Source organism: Misgurnus anguillicaudatus, chromosome 4 (assembly GCF_027580225.2).
Source record: "Misgurnus anguillicaudatus chromosome 4, ASM2758022v2, whole genome shotgun sequence".
Classification (NCBI taxonomy): domain Eukaryota; kingdom Metazoa; phylum Chordata; class Actinopteri; order Cypriniformes; family Cobitidae; genus Misgurnus; species Misgurnus anguillicaudatus.
In genome coordinates, this window is record NC_073340.2 from 20,073,588 (window position 1) to 20,098,445 (window position 24,858).

General features: G+C 37.7%; 1 protein-coding gene and 1 long non-coding RNA gene across 4 annotated transcripts in view; one reads left to right on the forward strand and one right to left on the reverse strand.

Annotated features, from left to right (window-relative positions):
- The window catches only part of odad2 (outer dynein arm docking complex subunit 2), an 89,103-nt gene extending 88,719 nt beyond the window's left edge, over positions 1 to 384 (reverse strand). Inside the window, 1 exon segment of the mRNA XM_055176257.2 lies at positions 8 to 384. Coding sequence (XP_055032232.2) covers positions 8 to 225 — 218 coding nt within the window. The 5' untranslated portion in view covers positions 226 to 384.
- On the forward strand, positions 337 to 24,130 carry LOC129421005 (uncharacterized). Of its 3 annotated transcripts, none has more exons than XR_012369267.1 (5): positions 337 to 568; positions 11,560 to 11,606; positions 14,882 to 14,948; positions 23,186 to 23,368; positions 23,507 to 24,130. It is a non-coding gene; the product is annotated as an uncharacterized lncRNA (long non-coding RNA). The 3 variants fall into 3 exon arrangements; XR_012369266.1 differs by lacking the exon at positions 337 to 568 and adding an exon at positions 2,385 to 2,521; XR_012369265.1 differs by lacking the exon at positions 337 to 568 and adding an exon at positions 2,702 to 2,767.
- Positions 24,131 to 24,858: the final 728 nt, after the last annotated feature.

The following is a 24,858-nucleotide window of genomic DNA, read 5'->3' on the forward strand; positions in this document are numbered from 1 at the left end:
GTATTACCTGATGTCATACTCTTCATCGAAATCAGAAGCATTTAGAAATGTTTTCCATTGTAAAGGCTCCGTGAAGACATGCCTGGCTTCCTCTGGGTGTTTAGCGCTGAACTCCTCCGTGAACAACGCGATTTCACTGAGTATGGCTTCATTCAGCGGAGTAATCTCTAGTTTATCTTCCCTACCACTGACCCACTGAACTGCCCTGGAAAGTGTAACCCCCATGTCGGACACAAGATGCTTCTTACGTAACAACTCAGAGAGTTTAACAGTGCTAGTATTAGGTCAAGGCTAGTTAAATAGTTGCATTAAAAACGATACTAGACGCGAAGATTTTCGTTTATAACGAACTTTTTTAACGGATTTTTTTTAAATGTTAGTAATGATCGTTTTGCTTTTTAACACTCCCTAACCGACACTCTCCTCCCTTTAAATATGCTCTCTAGCTTGCTAACTTTGGCCTGACGGTGTTCATGTCAGTTTCTGAGTAACCATAGCAACAAACTGAGGGCTGGATCCGGTAACTTGGATACAGCCAAACAACGAAAAGCAGAGAGGGACAAAAAGCGTAAGTGAGAAAAACGTTTGGATTTTGTAAAGCAGTTTTTAATTCTTTATATTCCTTACTTATGGTTATATATAAATATACAGTACAGGCCAAAGGTTTGGACACACCCACTCGTTCTTTATTTATACATTTTTCCATATAACATAATAATAATAAACTCATCCAAACGATGGCATAACACAAATGCAACTTTGATAATTATGTTGGTGACTAAAAGCATCCAAAATTAACCAAAACTCTGTTATATTTTATTATTTGAAGTGCAGTCACCATTTGCCTAGAAATTGCTGAACCATATGCATTTCGTTTTTTCAAGAAGCTTCTTAAATGTTCAATTTAGGATGAATTTTAAAGAGTATAGAAGGAGTTCATATTTAATCTGGGCTCTTATTGGCTTCTTTTTCTTCAATATTCACGTGTAAGTCATCTATTTCAAAATAATATTTTAAAATAAAATGTTAGTTTTCTAATAACAAAAATTAATTTGTTTGGCATGGGTATATTTTTATCTACAAAAGTACCTACCTTCAGCTTAAATTATTTTTAAGATCATAGTACAATTTAGTCAGGTGTGTCCAAACTTTTGGCCTGTAATGTCGTAATGTACATATTTTTATTTATTTCCCCCACATTTTAGAATCAAAGCAAACTATAAAAAGTATAAAAACAAATGTATTTATTTATTATGTTATGACAAAAAATAATTTAAATTTGACATTTAATCAAATTGGGATTTCATCAAGCTGTATTTTAAACAGTATTGAAGGAGTTTTCATTTATTCTGGACTTTTATTGACTGCCTTTTCTCTACTACTGTACTGTGGGCTGCAAGACAGCCTTATTATACTTTTTTTCTAAAGAATTTTGTCTTTTTTTTTGCTATGCAAACACAAAAATAATTGTAAACATTTAAGCAAAATAATTATCAATAGAAACATTTCAGTCAGTAGTACAATCATTTAATTAACTATTGTCTGTACACAACACTTATTTATATTATTAGCAACATTGTTATTAAGGTGTCGTTGCCAAAGAAGGTCTAAAACAACCTTACATGGGGACTGTATGAATAATGCTTTTACATAATATAATTTGTTTTTTGTTTTTTTGTCTGGGGTTGAAGAATCACACTTTTGAGACCCATTTGATAAACCACTTCTGTGCTTTGCTGTATGCTTTGGCATAAAATGACAAGCAAGCACAGTAAGACTCAATTTCCTCATTGATCGTATTCATCATACCACCACGGAAAAATAAGTTAATTTAACTCTGATAGGTCTCACTCATAAGCTTTCAATTGAACCCAAACTGAACAGGAGCTCCTCATACAGACCCAAGGCCTGGTGCCAGGTATATTAGCCTCTCTCTCTCTCTCTCTCTCTCTCTCTCTCTCTCTCTCGCTCTCTCTGCTACGTATGTGCCAAACCACACTGATGACCTAGAGGTTAAAATTACAGAAATGTCCATGCTTTTCCACTTAAACAGTCCTCTTTAGATTTCTGTTAATTAATTAATAATTCTATTTCTTGTTACAAATTCAGACATTCATTACAAAGAATATCCCCAGGCATTTAATATTACATGGACATTTACTGTTAAAGCAGAACAAAAACGCTTTCCCTATATATTTAATCAAGTTTATCTAGTGCAGGCCCCCCTTGGGGGCATGAGATGGTGCCAGGGGGCCCCAGTTTTATGACACTTAAATTGATCATAAATTCTGTGTAATAAAAAAACTCGAAAAATATAGTTACCAACCAACAGCACTACATTGTATAAAATAATATGTTGTGTTTAAGTCAAATTCTAAGTTTGAGTTTGTTTTATGTCATCAATCTTCTTTGGGGGAGCCGTGAAGGGGTGCAACCTACACACCAAAAAGTTTGAAAACCACTGATCTAGTGGTACAATATGAAACATGGGATTTCTGAAGAACTTCCACACAATTCACAGGTACAGTAAACATGGCTGAATGTTTAATTCATGTGTGAGTTAATGATTGTACTCTTTCTCAACCAATATTGAACCTATTAAATTGTACAAAATATACCTGAAATACATTAATTGACAATTTCTCTCCAACTTTTATTCAATGTGACTTACAGTAATCAGGGTATACATTTCACCGTGCTATACAGTAACTGGAAAAATTGCTACAGGATGATATCCTTGGTATCCTGGAAAACAGATAATAAACAGGTGATTAGAAGCAAAGAGTTAAGCATCAAAGTCAAACAACGTGATTGTAAAAAGAAAGGCGTAAAATTAAGAAAAATTAGGGATTTAATGTGTAATCCACGGCACGCTCTCATTAGCAGCACTAATTGGAGATTAAATACATGGAGGGCAGGCACAATGATTTGGAGTTTCCTTCAAACATAAACACCCACAGCTTGCGGTCAGAAGCACCTGTCATCTCCTCCGATTTTCTCTGCCTTTAAGTCAGACTCGGCATAATAAACAAAGGCGGCGTCTGGAACGGCCCGGCAGAGATGCTGATTGAGCTTAAGCGGGACCAAACTGCAGGAGATTTACGAGGCGCTGCTTCGTCTTAAAGCATGTAGGCCGTGATTGCATCCGTCCACAGCTCACTCTCCACTCTCAAAACAGCCCATTAACAAGAAAGAAATCAGGTTCGGGCAGAACCACGCACACAAGTTGTGTGGCCGATTAAAGGCACTGATGTAGTCATTGCATCCTGCAGTGCTGTGAAAAAGATCCTCGGTGAATGTTCGAAAGGGCACAGTTATTCAATTTGTCCAATATTTTGCACAACACATGATAAACTGTACTCTCTAAACCAGTTCACTAGTTTAAAATCCACATGGTTCAAAAATGTAAGGGGCACGTAGGCATGACAATACTGCTATGATTGCCTATTGATGGAAGTCAATAGTAGTTCAGCAGAGTTAAGTGCAGTTCAACTGCTCAGTTAAACTGCAAAAACAGCTACAAGACGTGCAAAATCTCATAAAAGGTCAAATCTAAAGTACTGTGCAAAACTCTTAAGCCACCATTAGATTTGCTGTTTTTTGCAAAAGTTTAGTGACCATATATAATTAATTCTTAGCCTCTTTATAAGACTACAACCAGAAATTTGTATGCAGTAAAAACTGCTTTTATTTTTTGCATTTAGTGTGACCCCCTTTACACTTGTGCAAGAGGACTTCCCAGCTGTAAGCAGATTTTGGAGCAACAGTTATTGAGGGGATAAGACTGACATGTCACGAACAAGAGAGTTGTTGACCTGTCATAACAGTGCAGATGGACTCCATGCAATCCTTTGTACGTGCAAACTGAAATCGAATGCTGTGTGAATGCTACTATTATTTGCTCATTATGAATAATAGCCCATTTTATAGGGTGTTTGCACAGGCAGCCATGCAAGTTTGCGAGCGTGCGTTTACGTGCACACACACGAGCCAATGCGAAAATGCTTAAAGCCCTACAATAGACCAGACAACCAGACACATAGAAGGAAATTAGTGCCAAAGTCAACCACGCTTCATTTTCTGCTCTAGACCGAGAAAGATCATGGTACATCAATACGTTTACCCATACGTATGATGGGATTCACGTCTGCCGTATTCTTAGGTCTTCTCAGTTTAGCACGGATAAGTTAAACACATAGCCCACCCGACCCATCTCCCCTTCCAGGACTGTCAAAGCAGCTTTGACGGTTTAATGAGACTTGCAATGATTTATGACAGATATTCATATTGCAATAACAGGTTGTTAAACAGCACTAGCTGGCGAGATTCACTGACCCTCACCATAAAAAAACAGTCTGTTTAATATTTTCATTCACGTAGACTTTGCACCTGCTGTTATTTTACTCTTTTTTTGTCCGTAAAGGAGAGCTGTAATGTTTTGTGATTTATGTTTATTTTAACGAAAAACTCACATTTGCAAACAACCTGTATAGGTTTGCGAAATTTATAGCTGCAGAGACTATGAAGAGAAAGCAAAAAATATTCCTGAAAGGTTTCAGATTTTAGTTATAAGGACCTGTTTTTCATCTTTCTTAAATTTTTCTTGTTTTAAATCAACAGTCATAACTTTCGCGTCTCTACGTAACAAACACAAACTTGAGATCTCGAATCTAAGCCAACACTTCCAAAGGGCTTGCCGAAAGATAAACAAGTTACAAATCACAGCGCTGGGTGTTCGTAAAAGGCCCGCCGTATAAAATGGAGGCAATAAAGTCAATTATTTTTGCACTAAACCTTCTCTCTCTGCTGAGAAAACAACATCAGATACGACAAAATGTTTTCTCTGTAACAATGAATATCGGTGCTCGGTACCGGCTTGCTTCTAAACCTACAATTGTGGCTTTCATGTGATGTGTGTGTATGTCAAGCCGCTGTGCGCCTTTGCTTTCTTTGGAGCTGGAGACTGAGCGTCAAATGTAGATGCTAAAAGAGTTTTATGAATATATGGATTTGTGGTAAAAACCCAATAACGGCCCTTTGTGACAGTATGGAGAGGGTTGTTTCTGCCGTGTTTGTTTATTTAACTATTTTCAGCGTTGTTAAACGAAACCCCAATTCCTACGACTAAATCAATAGGAACTTCCACCAGACGTTTTGTAGATATGAAATAAGCTGATCAAGCAACCCCAAACCCCAATTCATGTCTTTAAGAAAATCATAAATTGAATATTTCCAACCATTTGGAAACACTGATACTTGGAATACCGGACCATTTGGATTTCTCCTTCAGCCACTTAAGTCTACATTTTATAACATCAAAAATGTCAAATCTCAACCAAGTTTTCAAAAAAAGGCCCATTTTGACAATGTTAAAGACGCAAATAGTAGGGTTTTGATGATGTAGCATGTACTGAAAACAAACAAGCCTGTAGTCCACCACTAATGATCGAAGAACTGCATGCTAGCCAAGTCATACAATATCTAACTGCTTTGAAGCGACTGATAATCTCTGATTGTTCGTTGGACCATCTCTTTTGACTTCTGAACCTGCCTAACCACTAAAATCATCCATCTAACGGTTCATAGTCCTAATCCACATTACACATGCCCCTTTTTTTTGGGTTCCCAGCATCCTGGTGTACACCCATACCTCCCCTTTCTTGCTGATAACTGGTGCGTCTACAATTATAAAGTCTTGGCGTTTGAGCCGAAGCACGGATCTTAATGTTCTTCCCTCTCTCTCTCTCTCGCAGTATAATTATTATTTTGAAAGTGCGGTCTAGGAGGGCTGTCAGGGTTTGGCGCGGCTTATGGCACTAATGTGCCGTGTGTTTTAATACGGCTTGACTTCTGTTTTATAAACTCTGTGGGCAAACATCACAGACTCGCTCTTTTTCTCTGTTTCGGTCTCTCCCTTTCTCCCCTGCCCTCCCGTCTCCTGGATGAATGTACACAGATGTGCTGCTTGGTATATCTCTACCATGTGGTGAAAAGTGCCGTGTGGTGAGCGTGTTGTGGTGTCGGGCTGTTCGTCTAACACAGGTTAATGGTCAAGGTCCTAATAGGCCCGGCACTGGCACCATTTACTGGGGGAGATAAACGCACACAATAAAAATCACACTGTAGAGAACCTGTGACAAAGAAAAAAGAAGACACATTAAAAGAGAGAGACTTTACTGTAACAGTAATCCTGCCATGGCACCATGGAAAAGCACTTAGAGTCACACAAGACAGCGCTGATGTTTCCTCAAATCACAAGCAATGCCATGCTCACGAACAGTACACGCCTGATCAAAGCCAACACTGAGCCCTCCATCCAAAAGTTTTACAACCCCTCGTACTTTAGTACAGACGTCAGGTAGATGATTAGGCTGAGTGGAGTAAGTGTACTAAAATATACTGAGAATTGAGGTAATGGCAGAACCTTGAGTGTGAAGGCACTGTCCACAGGCGGTCGGTGTGGCTTATAGGCCAGGTCTCTGGAGTTTCACAACTCCACCTCCACATTTCAAAAAGTAGACAAAACTAGACTCAAGATCGCTACATGGTATTCATAGCCAACGTTTGCTACACCTCCTGCATTTCCATAGTTGATACTGCATACATTGTTCATGAGATAAGTTTCAAAATGCATATACAATTGAAGGCCCTCTTTCAAAATTAGAAGTTTAAGTAAGGAATAATTGACAACGGGCCATTGAATTATAAGAAAATAATGCACACCCAAGGTGCAATGCGGCACGACGCGAAGCGGGTGTGCATTATTTTCAAATAATTCAAATGACCAGAGTCAATTATTCCTCTTATACCTTGGTTACCACAAACATTGCTCTGGTGCCTTTTTTAAGACATTTGACAAGTTAAGTGTGTGGTTATCAGAAATGAATGCATACCCACTGAACTTTTCTCAGCCAATCAGAATGCAGCATTCAACAGAACCGTGGTATAAATGCTTTTAACCAATACATTTTCAGGACCCTTTGTGTCCAAAAGATTTTTAACAGTCATACAGTAAGTAGAATATAAATAAATAACACCACTGAGTTTAAATTAACTTATGCTATGCTGTTTCAACTTCAAGAGCATTAGGAGGTTGTACTCATAATGATTAAATATGTTTGTAATGAACTAAAAGTCACTTTGGTTAGAGCGTCTACCAAATGCATACAGTAAATGTACATAATGCTGGGTTGTTTCAAACCATGGTTGAGTTAAATATGAACAAGGTTAACTGGGTTACACTTTTTAGGTTGAAACAATCTAGTTTTCATTAGACAGTAGAGACTGAATTCACAATGTGGTGTTTCTAAATGATAAATACGTTACAGCTGCACGCAGCTAGACACATTCACATCAACAATAGAAATTTTCCTTTGTATTAATTTCCATGACATTTCCAAGTCTAAAAATTACGATTTTGTTTTTACAAATGACACGTTTTCCATGAGCGTGAAAACCCTGGATTTAGAAAGTCTGCTTTTGCTTTACCTGAGCAAAGACTAGAAGTCTTTAATTTTCCCCTCGCTCGCTCAGATACTAACATGCGTAACATCGGCCTCTTTAGTCTTAATTAATGGCGACTGCTCTCGTATGCATTTCACAGCACCTTACTTTACAGAGGGATTTTTTCTTGCAGGTCAGGATTTAGGGGTTTAGTGGTTCCAGGCTCGCGTCAGGGGCAAAAGCCTCTTTTATGTTGTGTTTCCACTGAGTTCACTTATGAGTGACAGGCTTGAAATATTGAGCTGATGAGAACCTGTTCAGGTTAAATATTGTGATGGATTTACACCCGTGAGGTGTAAATGCTCTCTGCCTGGTGTTAGAGAGAGATGTACACTCTTAAAAATTCTGGGTTATTTTCAATCCAGTGTTGGGTCAAAAAGGAACAAACCCAACCCACTGGGTTGCAATTTAACCTATGCTGGGTTGTTTTAACCAATTTTTAGGTCCCTGTGTGTGTGCGTGTGTGTTTAACATTTGGGGCCAGATCACATTTATATGCATACGATACATCAACTGGCAACCTGTTAAATTCATTATTTTCCACTGTTCAAAAAAATCCATGTATCCTCCTTACTTTGATATTTCACTGTAAAAAAGTGTTTCTGTGTCTTAGTAGATTTAACAAAAATAAAATTAGTAATCTGTATTAAAAATTTTGAATTCTTGTTTTTTATCAAAATATGAGTTAAAATAACATAAAAAATTGAATAATTTGAGTAATTCTAATGAACACATTATTGAGTAAATTCAACTTTTTAAATTCAATTTTATCATGTATAATCCACTTAAATTTGTAAGAAGGAAATTAACTTAATAATTTTGTGTTGAAACTACATGAATGATTTTAGTAAACAACTAGCATGGGACTGGAGAGTAAAATTGGAATTTAAACGCTATTTTATGTGTTTTTAACAAAAAAGAAAGACTTGTTAGTGTTTCATTATCTTCGAGTTTATGTTTCTTCGAGTTTTTGTATTGTTCAGAAGACTGGTGCTTGTAGACTGCATACTGAAGTATGTTGCACTTTACAGCTGCCCAAAATGAAACTGGGCAGGCGCATTGATTAAATAAATGTTTTATGCCCTCATCTACAGAATGATGAAGTATAAATCAATGTTTATGGAAACAACAACAACAAACCATAAAAAAGTTACCTGTACCAAAAAAAGTTAATTAAACTAAATGAGTAATACTAGTACTATAAGTTAACTCAACTTGATTTTGTTGTGTTTGTATTAAGTAATGTTACAGTGTTTATTATACTTAAAAAAGGCTGCAAGTTGACTCAACCTAAAACATTCAATGCAGCCACTTGCAGCCTTACTTTTTATAAGTTAGGGGGCGTGCACACCAAAGCCTTTACGCCCGCGGCCGGTGCAGGTTTTCATTTTTTCCAATACGGACTACCGGCACATCCGGGAACTTGACTGTAAATTTCGTCACTGCCCCTTTTTGGGGAAAAAAACAGACCTTCCATTGGCTTCCATTCAAAATAGCAGAACAAAGCAACGTTTTTACAAAGCCGGCAGGCGTAAATAACTTATGAAATCACTCAGATTAAACATGTTGAGTAATTATCTGTCCACCCTGCTTCCCATAGAGCGCGAATGATACATTAACACATTTAATTTGGTCAATATAAAAACATGTCCCTTTCATTCTCCCAGGGTCAAATTTGTGTAACAACGCCATCCAGTGATTGCTGGAAATATCGCTAAGCCAGTTAGTTGTATGGCTCGACGGAAAAGTTCACTCATTACTCTAAATATAAAGACATAATATATAAATACGAAGTAACTTTCAAATACGAAGTAAAATCATTCACTGGCTTCCCTGTTGACTCGATGAGGTACAAGTAAATGTCCGGGTAAGACACCTCTGGCCAATAGGGAGCGTTGTTACACAAATTTGACGCTGGGAGAATGAAAGGGACATGTTTTTATATTGACCAAATTAAATGTGTTAATGTATCATTCGCGCTCTATGGGAAGCAGGGTGGACAGATAATTACTCAACATGTTTAATCTAAGTGATTTCTTAAGTTATTTACGCCTGCCGGCTGTGTACGAGCGTTGCTTTGTTCCGCCATTTTGAATGGAAGTCAATGGAAGGTCTAGTTTATTTTCCCCCAAAATGGGTGTGAACCTGTTCAGAGACATTCTATGACGTAGCGCCAGTTGTGCGTATGGAAGCTCTGCGTTTTTCAAATAAGCCAGCAACTAGGGTTTTTCTTTCCGTGCTGAAAATCGGCCCTCTGCATTTTTCTGCGCTCGCCGCATAACGTCAAGAATTGTAAGAGATTCAACTTTGGATGAAAAGCTCCGCTCGTCAATATCAGTTCTCACACGGCTGTCCAATCACAGTGGAGGAGGGGCGGGACATTACCACAACAACCAACCGGCTCACAGCTCAAGTATCACAGCTATCAACTGCTCGGCTAAAGAAAGCTGGCACTCAGCTGAAAAAACAGCTGGCAATCGGTGTCCTCCAGGCGTTTTCAGCCGTGTTTAAAAGTTTTGGTGTGCACAACCCTTTAAATCTATGTATTACTTTTTACAGTGTATGCCATCCTATTGTCATCCTACCAAATATAAAGATTTTTGAAAATAAATCAATTTTTTTTAATGGTTGAGGTTTTATTAAGTTAAGCACTAGAAAGGTGACAGCTGGAAGTCAATGGGTGCCATCAACTGCACTGTAAAAAAATGCTGCAGTACTGCATGCAAGTTTAATCAAATTGGTTGTGCAATTAAAAGTCATTTAAACATACAATTTTAAGTTTTTTACTAATATTTAATTGACATAACTTGTAAAAACTTAAAAAAATACTTTAAGTTGAAATGATTTAACTTAATTTGATATGATTTTTTACAGTGTGTGTAGTTGCCATCATTTATCAAAAAATATCAGAATAAAGAAACTCATATGCTTAAAACAACATGAGGGTGAGTAAATGCACTGTAAAAATACTTTGCTGCCTTGAAATTTTTTGTTGAATCGGCTCGGATTTACAAGTCATTTCAACTTACCATTATTTATCTTGTCTAGAGATGAGTTGTTATAACTACAGGTGAGTTGTTATAACTTATAAAATATAGTTGAGAAAAGTCAACTTAATTTTAAAAGTCGTGACAACTTATCTCTGTTGAAATGACTTGTAAATCTGAGTTGATTTAATAAAAAATTTTAAGGCAGCAAAGTATTTTTTACAGTGTGATGACAGAAATTAATCTTTGTTGATGAACGATCCCTTTAAGAAGGCTGGTAAAGACACATGTTGATTACATGTTAGTGACCAGCATCAGAAACTAAATATAATCGCGTGTTGTTCTTTTCAGCAGGGATTTTCGAAGTGAGCTAAGAGGTAATACTGCATTGATGAATACACACACACCTGAGCCAAACTCACACAGTCCACTGAAAATTGGCGCCACTCTCTTCTGCGAGGCTACAGTGGCCAATTTGTGCAAAGTATGTGTTATGTTAAAACTGACGAGTTTGCTAAACGACAAATTTTTGCGCGGGCTCATTGAGTGGGTCATTGTGTGTGTGTAACCTGGATGGGGATATTTGTTAGTTGATGATGATTGTGAGTGTCACAGTTTCCTTAAGTGTTGCCATATCCGAGTCTGAGTATAGACAGTCTCAGCCAACAAACACTGTACCCAATGTGTGTGTGTGTGTGTGTGTGTGTGTGTGTGTGTGTGTGTGTGTGTGTGTGTGTGTGTGTGTGTGTGTGTTTAACATTTGGGGCCAGATCATATTTATACATCAAACTTGTGTTGAGAAGATACAGTCTCACCTTAGCTTGTGAACACTTCCATTGTGTAAATGCTTCCTACTCGACAACACAAAAAAATAAAAGTGAAAAATGAACTTTGCCTTTGAAACTCTTGTTTAAGTTGTGTTTTTAAGCATTTATCTTTGAGAGGGTTGGCTGTGGTTTTGGGCTCTGCTGGAGACAGTTTTCCCAAGTGATGCTGGATATGCTTGGATCTCAAGTGCTTGGATATCTAACAGCACTAATTTTAAGTATTTCTTTCTTTTCTTTTACAGAAAGACGTTTACTACTGGATATGAATCTGATAAATTTATAAGAAGAGGTAAATATTATGAGAAGGAGGTAAGAGTAATACATTAAACAAAAAGACCTTTGAGGTTTTTGAACATTTTATAACCTCACATTCATATGATTTGGCTCCTCACGGCCCCTGGGTTATATGTCTGTATGTATTAACTATGAACGTGGCTGTCCTGGTAATTAGCATAGCTGATGTTAGAGGTTAGGGGGCTCCATTGAGAGCAGTGAAAGAGAGTTTAAGAAAACAGGGGTTGCCTTCACTTAGTAGCCTACGGGTTACCGCGACATTCTCAAGGCTCTGCCAAATTGTTCTGCAAACACTGTCGATACATTCCCCAAACATTCTCGATGATTTCCCTAAACAGTCTGTGTGTAGCTGTATGAGCCAATGCGTTTCATCAGCCTGATCAGCGTGCCTGTCTTTACACTGTCATGGTTCCCCTGCGTATTGTCTAAATATTGTCAGCAAAATGCTTCGAGTTCCTCTAAAGTTGTCATTACGTTTTTAGCAGACGGGGTCCTGAACCTTGTTTCAACTCTCGATCCTCTTAGATTGCAATGTTGCTGATAATCAAATGAATGAACCTTTGACCTCCAGGCTTCTCAATTCACACCACATGATTACCAATCACACCCATAGTGCCATAGCGATGACATCATATATTTCTGATATACGTGACATGGTGCAAAATGCACCAATCTGTCTCACTTAATTATGAGAAGCTCAAGGTTATGCAGGGAAGCCACATCAACACGAAACCAGTGCTTCCTCTTAATCCAATCTTTTTTCCCTCCGTAAACACGGAGTGTGTAAGGTGTGAACAAATGGCAGAGACAATGCCTTAAAGGTCCCTGTCTTTATGTGTTTTTGAAGCTTTGATTGTGTTTACAGTGCGCAATAAAAAATTCTGTATTTTTCACACAATTTACTTATGTCTATAGCACTGTTCTTGACTGTCCTAAAAACGGGCTGATGTCTTCCTTGTTCTATGAAGTCCCTCCTTCAGAAATACATATTGAGTTCTGATTGTGTAGTTTGTTTAGTGTGTTGTGATTTGATAGCAGCTCAGCTTGCCATTATCTTAGCTGACGACTGATGTATTCCTGTGGGCGGAGTTTAGTCAAAAAACTGTTCTACTGACGTCATTACAGCAGGAAGTAGAGGGCTGTAGTCCAAACCGGCCGTTCGCTGTAGGCTTTGAAAGGCGAATTCTTTTAAAGAAAATATATCGCCTGGCAGTGAACTTTGAGCTTTATCATTTTACAGGTATTATTTATGCTATTATAGCAACATTACACACTAACTAGAGTTTAAAAAATAGGATCAGAAAGAACGTGACCTTTAAGGGGCGTGTCATAGTGAGGACGCGTGTGTCACCTTTCAGCTCCTTTGATACAGAGTGAAATAGCGCTTGATAAGCAAACGTACAAATTTTTCGGTGTATTTTTCAGACTGATCTCATGTAAAGTCGTGTTATAGTCACAAAAAATGTGATTATTCGTGTCCATGGCACGAAATTAACCTTTTTTTTCCATGCCTTGAGCACGAATGTTTATTTCGTGTCACCTGAACGTATTTCAATAAATAGTTTTTCGTGTCCATGACACAACTTTCTTTTTCGTGTCATTTTATGTATTGTTTTCTTATCGTTTTTTTCCTATTTTCTGTCGCTTGGGGTAAAAACTATTTATAGAAATTTGTGCGAGTGACACGAAAAAGAAAAAAAGCTGAATTTCGTGCCATGGACACAAATAAATTAATCAAAATTTTCGTGACTATAACACGTCTGTCCGTGAGATCATGTTGGTATTTTCCGTAATGTGAGAAAAGAGCTTAAATATACAGATTGGCTTAGTGCTGCAACGGATCGCAGTTGATCCATGATCCGCACGGATCACGACCCAAGGTTCGGCTTGCATGTGATTCGCAGATTAATACGCAAATTTAAATAGGGAATTTGTACGTGTTTCAAAGGTTTGCAAATGTTAACATTACAGTGTTATTATTCATTTGATTTCCATACCTAATGATTTTAGACCTTACTTAATGTGCAACTTTGTTCTTTTTTATAAATGTTTGTGATTTCTTGTTTGTTATTAGATTTTTCCCATACTTTTTTTTGCTGATCCGAAAAATGATCCGATCCCTGCCTCAAAAAGCTTAATGTGATCCAAACCGTGAGTTTTGTGATCCGTTGCACCCCTAGATTGGCTGTACACACAAAGAAGCATGGGTGTCGGTTTCAGTTTATCTGCTGGGACCTGGTTTAAAAAAATATCGGATTCAGGCTCCCAAAATGGCAGATTCCATCTGGACCAAACGATCGAATAAAAGTCGATTGATATTGCCGATTCAACAATTTTTTTGTACGTATATAGCTAAACGCGTCTCCTTGTGGACGGGCTCTAAAATGCACATTTGATCTGCCTTAATTAAAAAACTCTTGCACTGACACATTTTAACATATATCAGTGCCATTGTTTCGACTCAAATGCACCTCTACCCAGTCTCATGTAGATGCGTATAAATAGCACGTGTAAAAATCGTGCAAAACATATGCCAAATTCCACTTTAGCGTGCATATGATACACCAGTCCTTCCCATTTACTTAAACGGCACATTTTTTTTGTCATTTTATTTATTGGTTTCTCAATTTTTTTCTGTTTTTTTGAACCCTTTTCGCTTGGGTTTAGGGTTAGATTTAAGATTTGCTTAAGGAGGTTATTTAATATACAGGTTTCTCCATGTTTTTCTCTATTTTTAAGCCATGGTCGCTTGGAGTTGGGGTTAGACTTGGAATTTGGGTTAGGATGTCATTTTCTATATACCAAAAAGTTGTTCTAACCCTAAACCCAAGCGACAATGGTAGAAAAATAGAAAAAAAATTTGAAACCAATAAATAAAACGACAAAAAAGATGCCCGTTTAAGTGAATGGGAAGGACTGGTGCACCACATGCACGTCAAAGCGGAATTTGGCGTATATATTGCACGATTTTCACACTTCGTGCTATTTATACGCAACTCTGTGAGACTGGGTTCGATGCACACCTGTATTGTTTTTTGTAATATGTTTGAAAAAATTACTTAAATGTCCCAATATAACTATAGTCCTGGATTAATTTAAACGCTGTTTGGGAAACCACCCCAATAATGGCTAATAAAGCTTTATTTTTATTTGCCTCCTTTTGAATTCTTTACTTCTATCCTCTGCCCACTTCACCACTTAATGTTTCTGGCCTACATTTTAATACCTTTCCTCTTTGTCTCTTGTTACCCTTTTCTTTGTCTCTGCAAGGTCAGATGAGAAAAACAGAGCCGACGTAGACACCGAGCATGAGGACAAAGTATTAACAAGCCAGACGGTATGTGTCACAATTCAAGGACTTACTGTATGTGTTTGGATCCTGCCAATCCAACACACCCCTGCCCATAGCCGGGAAAGTGGATGCACTGTAATGAAAGAATAAGCTTGAAATATGGAACACTGTCAGTTTTTATTCTTTGACCAAATATTTAAAATTTTCAGGCGCATGAATGTTACCCACTTTCCATGTATTCTGATCATTTTAAGTTCCTTATGCCTGAATTTTGTAATTTTTATTTTATTAATACAACATTTTAAGTGATATTTACTTAATTGTTTAAGATGACATTTGGGTTTACAGAGGATTGCATATACAGCAGACTGAAGAAAGTGACAGTGAAGGATAGCAGAGTAAAGTAACAGTGCGAGAGTTTGTTATCCTCCAGGGTGTCTTTTTGGAGAAATATCAAACTTTAAGCAGTAACATAGAGACCCCCTAACCCCAGTGACCCACCCACACATCCACCTCCAGTGTTCTGTAGATCTCATCCACCATTGAAAAATACTGTAGTAAGACTTATCACATCCACAGGATAGACGGGTCAGGTTCAGGATGTAGGGGCCAGACAACCTCAAATTGGCCTTTAAATCAAAATGATTGGAGTGTATATCAGGAGGGAGGCCGGGGCTCTTACCTCTAATGGTTTCTAAAGTATTTTTTGCTACGGAAATGTCTGCCACCACGACTGGCCGTCTTGCTACACGGTCCTGATCACAGGCTTCATGTTCCTCAGTCAGATGGTCTGATTAATGGAGATTTAGGAGAGGAGAGTTATGAAAAGTCATGGGAGGACGTGTTTCGCAAAGTCTCGGCTTAGACAGAGAGGTACAGTAGGATGAAAGAAGCATGCAGGCCACGGCGGGGTTACTAAACACGGACTGGAAAATGGAAATTTGATTTTTGCCAATCCCCCACCTACATAGTGAGTCACAATGTGATTTAAAAAATCTAAAGGTGAAATCATTAGAAGGTATAGAGGAATGGAAAGATAATGTATATAATCTTAAATCGGTTTAGTTGATTCACATAATAAGCAGAATATAACCGAGCGACGGAGTTCAAGAGAAAACATTGTTTTTTTATTCAAATGAACATGTGTCAGCTGTAAATGGTTTTTCCTCTGTAGAACTGGCTGATTATTAATGACAGTATGGCAGAAACTTAATCCGGTTACACGCTTCTCTGTCTTTTCTACTCTGAACCAAGCTAGAACACCAAACAGGCTGATGCAACATTAAAAACACAGAGAGAAATGCTTATAAGGACAAAGGACGTGTCAAAAACATTATTTTTTATCTTTTTATTTTGTGTCTGAAATGCTGCGACAGGAATCGCACATCAACAGCTTAAATTTCTAATGCGATCACACGTTGTGCAGATCATCTACAGCTGGTGGTTTTCATACAATGAAAATGCATGGTGAGTGCTGTCAAGTTCAGTTATGATTAAGCTTTAAAAATGTATTAGGTCAAGATTTTAATGCGAGTCTCCGTTCATGCTACACAAAAATAAAGTGTGGCATTAATAGAAAAATAATGGTGCTTTAAATTAGCCTGGGTTTCCCCATGCTGCCTTGCGTGCAAATTTATGCTGCAAGTCTAGCATGAAAACTATGGACCAATTTTGCCCCTGAAATAGGGAACCAATCACAGAACGGGGAGGGGGCAGTCTTAGATAGTGTTCTAAGGAGTTTTGAACGCAAGTTAATTTAAAAAAAAGAGCAACTTTTGGCATTAAACAATTTCATATCCAAGAAGGATGTTTGGATATGGCAAGACATGATAGCCACAAAGTTTTATAGGACCAACCTGCCAGACATCGTTGTCGAAGTTCATTTAACTTATAAATGGTAAGCAGTATTTATTCATATCATATTGTCATTATGCCTGTACTGTGGTTGTCACAGTGCCACTAAGTTGTGTTGCTTTTTAATATCAATATACAGCTACAGGTTTAGTTGCATAGCTTTCAGCTGTGTGCATGTGTACCCGATCGAATTTATGTCGCTCTACATACGTCATCTGGTATAATTGAAACGATTGGCTATGAGCTACATACAGACGCATTTGATAGACATTCATAGCGCCCAATAAACGGCTCTGGGCATTTGTAAACCACGCCTCAAATACGAGAAAATGAGCATATGGTTCCCAGACCATGTCTCATTCTCTATGAGAATGGTCTGGTTTTAGCCAGGCTAGCTTTAAATACTAATTAATCAAACTTAACAGTTTTTGGGCCAGATTTACTAAATGGTCCAAATTAGTGTGACACGCAATTCCGAAAAAGTGCAGATGGGATTGGTAATATCTAAGGGTTATTTACCAAAAAGGTGCAAATTAAAGCGCAACAGCTGATTTCCATAATGACCAACGCAATCTACTAAGAGCAGCCAGGGTCGCAAATAAGTAGTTCTGATGCTCTTTAGGTGCTGGATCTACTAATGAGTTCAGCACCACGGATATCGCAGCTGAAATTCGGGGTGTAAAATCCCAGCTAACGAAGCCATACTGTACACTGAAAAGAACTGGAGGACAAAAAAAAGGAAGTTTACATGAAGTTTTGAAACACCTGGTATTGTGTGACTTCTACTAGTGACTCCCCTCAAGCAAATAAAAAAATAACATGGCTTGGCAAACAATACTTTTGAATAATATGTGGAAAAAATCATCTGCCTTGTACCACATGCTCTCTTATCTCTGATGCCTCATCCAATCAGCAACAATTGCAGCCATTTCAAGCACAAAATGATTAAAGACAAGCTTTTTCTGTGCTTAATAATACCAGTAATAACAAGCGCAAATAGTGGTGGCCTGTGACTTCTCTTCCAAGGGGCGCAAATTCAAAATATATGTTCAGAGTGTTGTGTGTGTGTTAATCGTCATGTCAAAATATTTGTTTGTTGTGTGATGTGAACCTACAGTATGTGCATCATGTGTCATGTCAAAATAAGTGCCTGCTGCCGTCGAAAGGTTTTATGATAAAAGATACACTCACGTTCACAAAATACTCTAAAAACACTTACTTAACAGTAAACTCTGATTACACATGAGATTAGTGGAGTATGTGGTAAACGTGAGTGTTATCATAAACCCCTTTGAAGCATCTGCAACAGGCATGTATTGCGTGATGCACATGGGAGTCCCTGTAGAAAAACACGATTATGCGATTACATGATTCAATGCATAATCAGCCAAAGTCTGCATATTTATGCAGGGGCACAATTTTTTTAAATACGCCACACTTTCGCCGCATAAATTACAGATTTCAGCGTGCAAAATATGCGGGCTTGCATGATTTCATAATCCTTGAATTTTCGTAGCAAGATGTCACATATATCTTAGCAGAAAGTTGAAAAATGTTGCATTTACTTCACACTAGCGCAGCCATGTCCCCTATTGCCATGGAAACGTTATCAGGTAACGTGAACATCATTGAAAAGCTGCAAGTTCACCCAGTTTAAGTTCTCGCAATTTTTGCAAGTTCCCACAATTTCATCGCATAAATTGCATAAATATCCCTCATATTCCTTCGCATTTTTTAAGAAAACTTGCCGTAAGATCAAGGATTTTTGCCCGCAACAATCACCAAAAAACATAGGAAATTTTTCTGGAAGGACTGACATGGTGACATGATGCACCGAATACATATTTTGACATGACAAGTCACACACATGACAGGCTAAATGCATGTTGTGATGAGCTTCGCATCATGCACCCTTGAAAAAGAAGTCACCAGCCGCCACTGTGCGCAAACATTAGTAAATTGCGTTGTGTAAATTATTTAAATACTCACATCCCACAAGTTTTGCGTCTTAAGCCCGGAATACACTGCAGGATTTTTGCCCTCCTATAAGATCATTACCTTATCACACTGTGCGACATGGATAGTTTAAACTCGGGTACGACAAGCATGTAGACTGTACGATGAAGACACGGAAGCTTCGGCGGCTGCATCACACGTTAGCGTAACGTCACCAGTAACGTCGCAGGTCGTAGCAGCAACTATTGTAGGCTATCTTTGGATGCAAGACCGGGAAAACGTCGGTCTTTACACTTCTCTCATTATACGACATAGGACCACAGACGAAGAGCCACGATCACAGAAATTGCGACGGTTGTTTCAAGATGGCAATCTTTCGTCTGGGACAGCCAATAATCGTGCAGTGTATCCCGGGCTTAAAGGGGAAACTCCTACAAATGCATTTGTCAGTCGCAAAAATAACTACCAAATATTTTCTGTGCTTATATTATCCACTGCACGGCTGTAGAAAATCCCAACAGTTGTTATTTAATGCCAAAATGATGATTTGTAATTGTGGTAGCTGTTAGTAATTCCGGCCCTTAGTGTCATTCAGTGCAACTTTGCAAGACTCACCTAATCCCACTTTTAGAAGAACTAAAAATGGTTATTCTATGACATTGTGTAGTGTTCTTTCCAAAAAGCAAATGCACGTCACATTCATTTTCCTGAGACACAGATACTAAAACACACTGTCCTTATCAAGACCATGGCCATAACATATGAAGGAATGTGTCTTGCTTTCATTACAACTCGCAACCAAAGTGAAAAACCAAGTGTGGCATCACAGCAAGGCCTAAGTGCTCTGAGAATCCTGAGAACTTCTAACAAAGTGTGAGCACACACCAAAGTGTAGGAACTCAATTCATCTCTCTGCAGATGAAATAAATAAAAAACTAAGAGGGTCTGCTGGCCTTTTTACCCCAGGATCTCACTCAATGAGATCAGGAGGTGCGCTAAGTGATGAAGGCATCCAATCTTACTCAACACAATGGTCACCGCCTCTGACAGACAAGTGCTAAGGCGCGGCGGCACCAGCGGTGATTAGGTTTAAAGTAGACGCTCTGTGTTTCCCCCAGCGACCTGACTCCTTCTCTCATTTCCTCATCTTGCTCCTGCCAAACCTGCTGAATTCTGTCATGGTTGTAAATGGCGATGGCTTTCTGACAGAGCTGTTGTGACAAAGATGGTAATCAGAGGAGTGTGGTATAATGGTTTCTACCTGACACACACAAACACGTCCTTACGCAAGTATTACAACATCTCGCCGTTCCCACGCTTCACCAAATTGGCGATCCTATGTCAAGCTTCCTGCGTTTGACAGTTCAAGGGAGAAATAGATGGAAATAAGAGCGAGGACGTGTCGAGGAATGTATTACAGTGGACTTGGAAATATGAACTGGGATTAAGGTTTCTCTTATTTGTATTGTTTTCTTGTTTTAAATCTGACCTATCTTCTCTCACTCTTTTTGTTCTTGCTTAATGGAGTGGTTTAGTCATGACACCAATTTGTTGGCCAACCCAAAAGGCTAATTAGCATAAGGTGCACTGGAACCATGGAGTGAGTTTATAGAAAAGCAGTTTCAATAATAAATACTTTCAATAAAAGTAAAAAAAATCAAATCAGAACATTATTTTCACAACATATGTTTAAAGGAAAACACCACTGTTTTTCAATATTTTACTATGTTCTTACCTCAACTTAGACAAATTACATTCCTATCTTTTTTCAATGAGTGCACTTAATCTTTGTACAGCGCGTCGTGAATGTGTTAGCATTTAGCCTAGCCCCATTCATTCTTTAGGATCCAAACAGGGATGAATTTAGAAGCCACCAAACACTTCCATGCTTTCCCTATTTAAAGACTGTTACATGAATAGTTACACAAGTAAGTATGGTGGCACAAAATAAAACGTGGTGATTTTTTTAAGCAGATAAAACAATGAGAACTATATTGTATGGTGGAAGAGCACTTAGTTTGCAGAACTTCGACCTTGGCCAAGGTTGAAGGGGTGCAAACTAAGTGCTAACTAAGCATGCATCAAAACCGCCGCCATCTTGCAGCAGGAGTCTTGTCAAAGGAAGAAGCTAGGTAACGCTGCTATCTCTGCCTGTACTTCGAATTCATCTGTACCATATTAAATTGCATCATATTTTTTCATTGCACCATACTGCATTGAATGATAATATGTTGAACCGATTCAAAATCGGACTGCACTGCATTGTAATGGGGTGAATCGTATTGGATCGGTAGGTGCTTTATATCTATCTTTAATGCATTGTATTGTAGGCTATGCATCGAAATGCGTATCACATCAGCCTCAGTTACAGAGATGCACACCTCTACTACATACAGTGTACAGCATAAATGAGTACACCCCCTTTGAAAATTAAGATTTTTCTCCATTTGTTAGTAAATATGGGACCAATTTGCTTTCTTTTTTAAAAAACAGTTTTATTAAACATTTTTTTATTAACAAAAGAGTAAAAGTCACCAACCATCTTTAGGACACAAAAAATAACTAATTAAATGGGGTGATGCAAAAATGAGTACACCCTGATGAATATGTTAGCCAAAAAAAATAAAAATAAAGTGTAATTAACAGGAATTCACTAGGAAATGATGAATATAATTTATCATCACACTGGTGACCACACAATAACTGGTAATTGGGAGTGGTATTTAAGAGAGAAAATCCACTCTCATGTAATGGTGATAGAATAGCACCACACGGTAAAGAAATGTCTCAAGATGTGAGAAATAAAAGAATTTCTTTGCACAAAATGGTCAAGGTTTCAAGATAATTAGTTATGCATTGCTAATAAGTTTGAATACTGTCACGAAAGGGATCCAAAATTAAAAAGTACGTTTACTGAAGTTAACACCTCGTCAAGAGTGTTCTTTGATGAGAGATGTTGAAAAAATCATCATGCAAGTTCAGCACAGTTGGCTAAGTCATTAGAAAGTCAATCTGGAATGTTCCCTGTGACACCACACGACGGAGGTATAGTGCAAAGGGGTGGCTTGCATGGCTGTCATTCATAGAGAAATCCACTGGTAAAGACAATGCACAAAAAGCATTTTGCTAGAGCTCATATTGAGAAAGGTAAAGCCTATTGGGTCTCTAACTCTCTATACTTTGGAGTAATGCGACAGAGATTAATATTTTTGGCTCTGAGGTGTTCCAAACTGTACGGTGTGGCAAAGGTGAGGAGTACAATGAAAAATGCATGGTACCAAAAGTAAAGCATGGTGGTGGCAGTGCTCTTCTCTGGGTATGCATGAGTGCTGCAGGTGTCAGAGAGTTAAATTTATAGACGGCATCATGAATACACAGATGTACTGTGAAATACTTAAAGAGAAGATGCTACCATCACTCTCTGCCGTTGGTCATCAGGCAATCTTTTAACATGATTGTGATCCAAAACACACATTTAAGGTCACTAATTCATTTGATAAGAAGCACAGGGTTAAAGGGATTCAGACCTCAATCCAGGTTGAGGTATGAGGAGTTCTAAAAAGACAAGCAGAACATCATTTTCCATCCAGGATCTGAAAGAGGTCATTGTTCAAGAATGGAAAATTAAAGATGTAACTGTATGTTGTCAACTTCTTTATTCAATTTTTTAAAGAATGGAGGCCATACAAAATATTAGAATTTTTGTAGGGTGTGCTCATTTTTGCATCACCTCATTTGATTTAAATGTGTTATTTTTCGTATCCTTAAGGTGGTCGGTGACTTTAACTCTTATGTTGAGAGACATAGATGTTTTATAAAACTGGTGTGTAAAAATACAGCAAGTTGGTCTCATATTTACTAACAAATGTAGAAAATTACATATTTTTCAAAGGGGGTGTACTCATTTATGCTGTGCACTGTACATAAAATAAAGAAAAAATCTGGGTTGTTTCAACCCATGGGTAAAATATAAACCAAACTGTTGACGGTTTAAATTAACTTGGAAATTGTCCATATTTGACCCAACCATAGGTTGAAACATCCCAGGATTTGTAACAGTGGTATGATTTGTGGCGCATGTAAATTAAAGCAGAAAATTCATATTTGAGGTAATTTATAGTTTGTGTTGTAAAAATATGGCAGTGTCTTTTCAAGTGATGTTTAACACAGACTGCATTTTACTCTATTCTGAAAACACATGCGGGTTGAAAATCTCAAAACTCTCGGCTTCTACTCAGGAGAAAAAACGCAAAACCCACCAATAATGAATTTAGTATAACTGTACTCTTATTCATGTGATGAACAAAACACAAAAGTATCGGCCAAAGAGAAACAGAAAAAGTTGGCTTATAGCAGCCTGGAAAAACATTGCTACCTCTTTCTAGCCAGCTACACTTAAATCCTATCCATCTTCCTCTTTCTCTCATGTCACCATCTCTTTCATCTGTTCATGTCTCTCTCCTCACTATCAGCTGTGAGCGGCGATGGCAGGACTGTGTGATGAAGGAGAAGCTGGAGGATTATAGCCTGTTGTATCGTCTGCTGTTTTTTTGGCACTTGCTCAGACGGTGAGATTCTCGCAGACAGTTAAACTGATCCTTTGTGTCTGAAGACCTGAGAGCCTGCTGACGTGAAGCTAGCAAAGAAAACACAGGGTGATAATCAAAAACACAGGGACACACACAGGACTCAATTCTCAATGCTGTTTTTATAATACAGTACAAAGTGTTTGACATGTTTAATGTGGAGAAAGAGATGTTTTGCAAAGATTGTAAACTCATGATTATCAACAGGATGAAGCAGTACAGGTACAATACATGGATTGTTGAGATGAGTACAGCGTAGGACTTCCGCTGAGACCACTAGGTTGAGGACGGACAGACGAAGATATGAGACTTAACATTCACTTTGCATATTTCAGAGTTTTGTAGCCTGAGAAGAATTTCAAAGCCTTGTTTTTTACCGCATATGCATGTACTGTATGTCAGAAATGGAGAGATGATGTAAAATTTAATTAAAACACGACATTTAGTCGAATGAAAAGACTTCAGTGCACCTCGGTGTTAAAGGCAAAACTACAGACTGTGTTCTAATGGAATGTAAGACTCTTAGTAAACAGTCTAGTAAAGATGGTGACAGACTGACATAACTTAATTACAAACCAACACCAATAAGACTGAAAAACAGTTAAGACAAAAATGCACATGTACTTTATGTACTGTAGTGATGTATTGAAGCTATTTAAAAAAATGAATTTACCTTAAAATAAAAATTCTGTCATTTACTTACGTCATTTAAGAGAAACAAATACATTTGCTGTAGCTGCATTTTCAATAATAATAAAAAAAGAAAATGGAGATAAGCTCAGCAAATGACAACAAAAGTTTGATAATAGTTGTGTACAAAAGTCAAAGCCTTCTTAAAGGGATAGTTTACCTAAAAAATAAAATTCTGTCATTATTTACTAATTCTCAAGTTGTTTCAAACCTGTACAAATTTCTTTTGTTCTGCTAAACTGAATTACATAGTAGGATAAAACATACTATGAAAGTCAATGGTGCTCAAAAACTGTTTGCTTACAAATTTCTTCCTTTTTAAGTCATACATAAACATTTCTATTTCCTTTTTTCGTGTATCTCCTGCACTCAATTACAATTAGAAAAAAACATCAAATGCATTCTGTAAGGGTGGGTAAATGATGTCAGGTATTTTTTGGGGGAGAACAATCCCTAAATAACGAAAATGATGTAATTTTAGTGCTGGGAATCGGCACTTGTTTCTTTTTAAATGCCTGTCCTGTTTAAGCCTTTTAGACTAAACAAGGACAAGAAAAAAAGAGAAAAAAATAAATCAGATTTTGCACACAGTGGTAATACCTTTACAAAACCTCTGTGCACCATGTGCCTTTGATCTGCAATGAGGACAGACCAAAGACAGATTAAAAGATAAAGTAAAAAGATTGAAATATCAAAATATATACAGTCAAACTCTTTCATTAAAAATCATTGGACTTTAAAAACAAGTTAGCAAAATGTTTCGGTGTTCATCCAAACAACATCTTCAGTTATAAAAACAAGGCATTTGTATATAAGAGAAACAAAATAGGCACATTATCGACATGATTCAGCAGTTTATATGTACATGA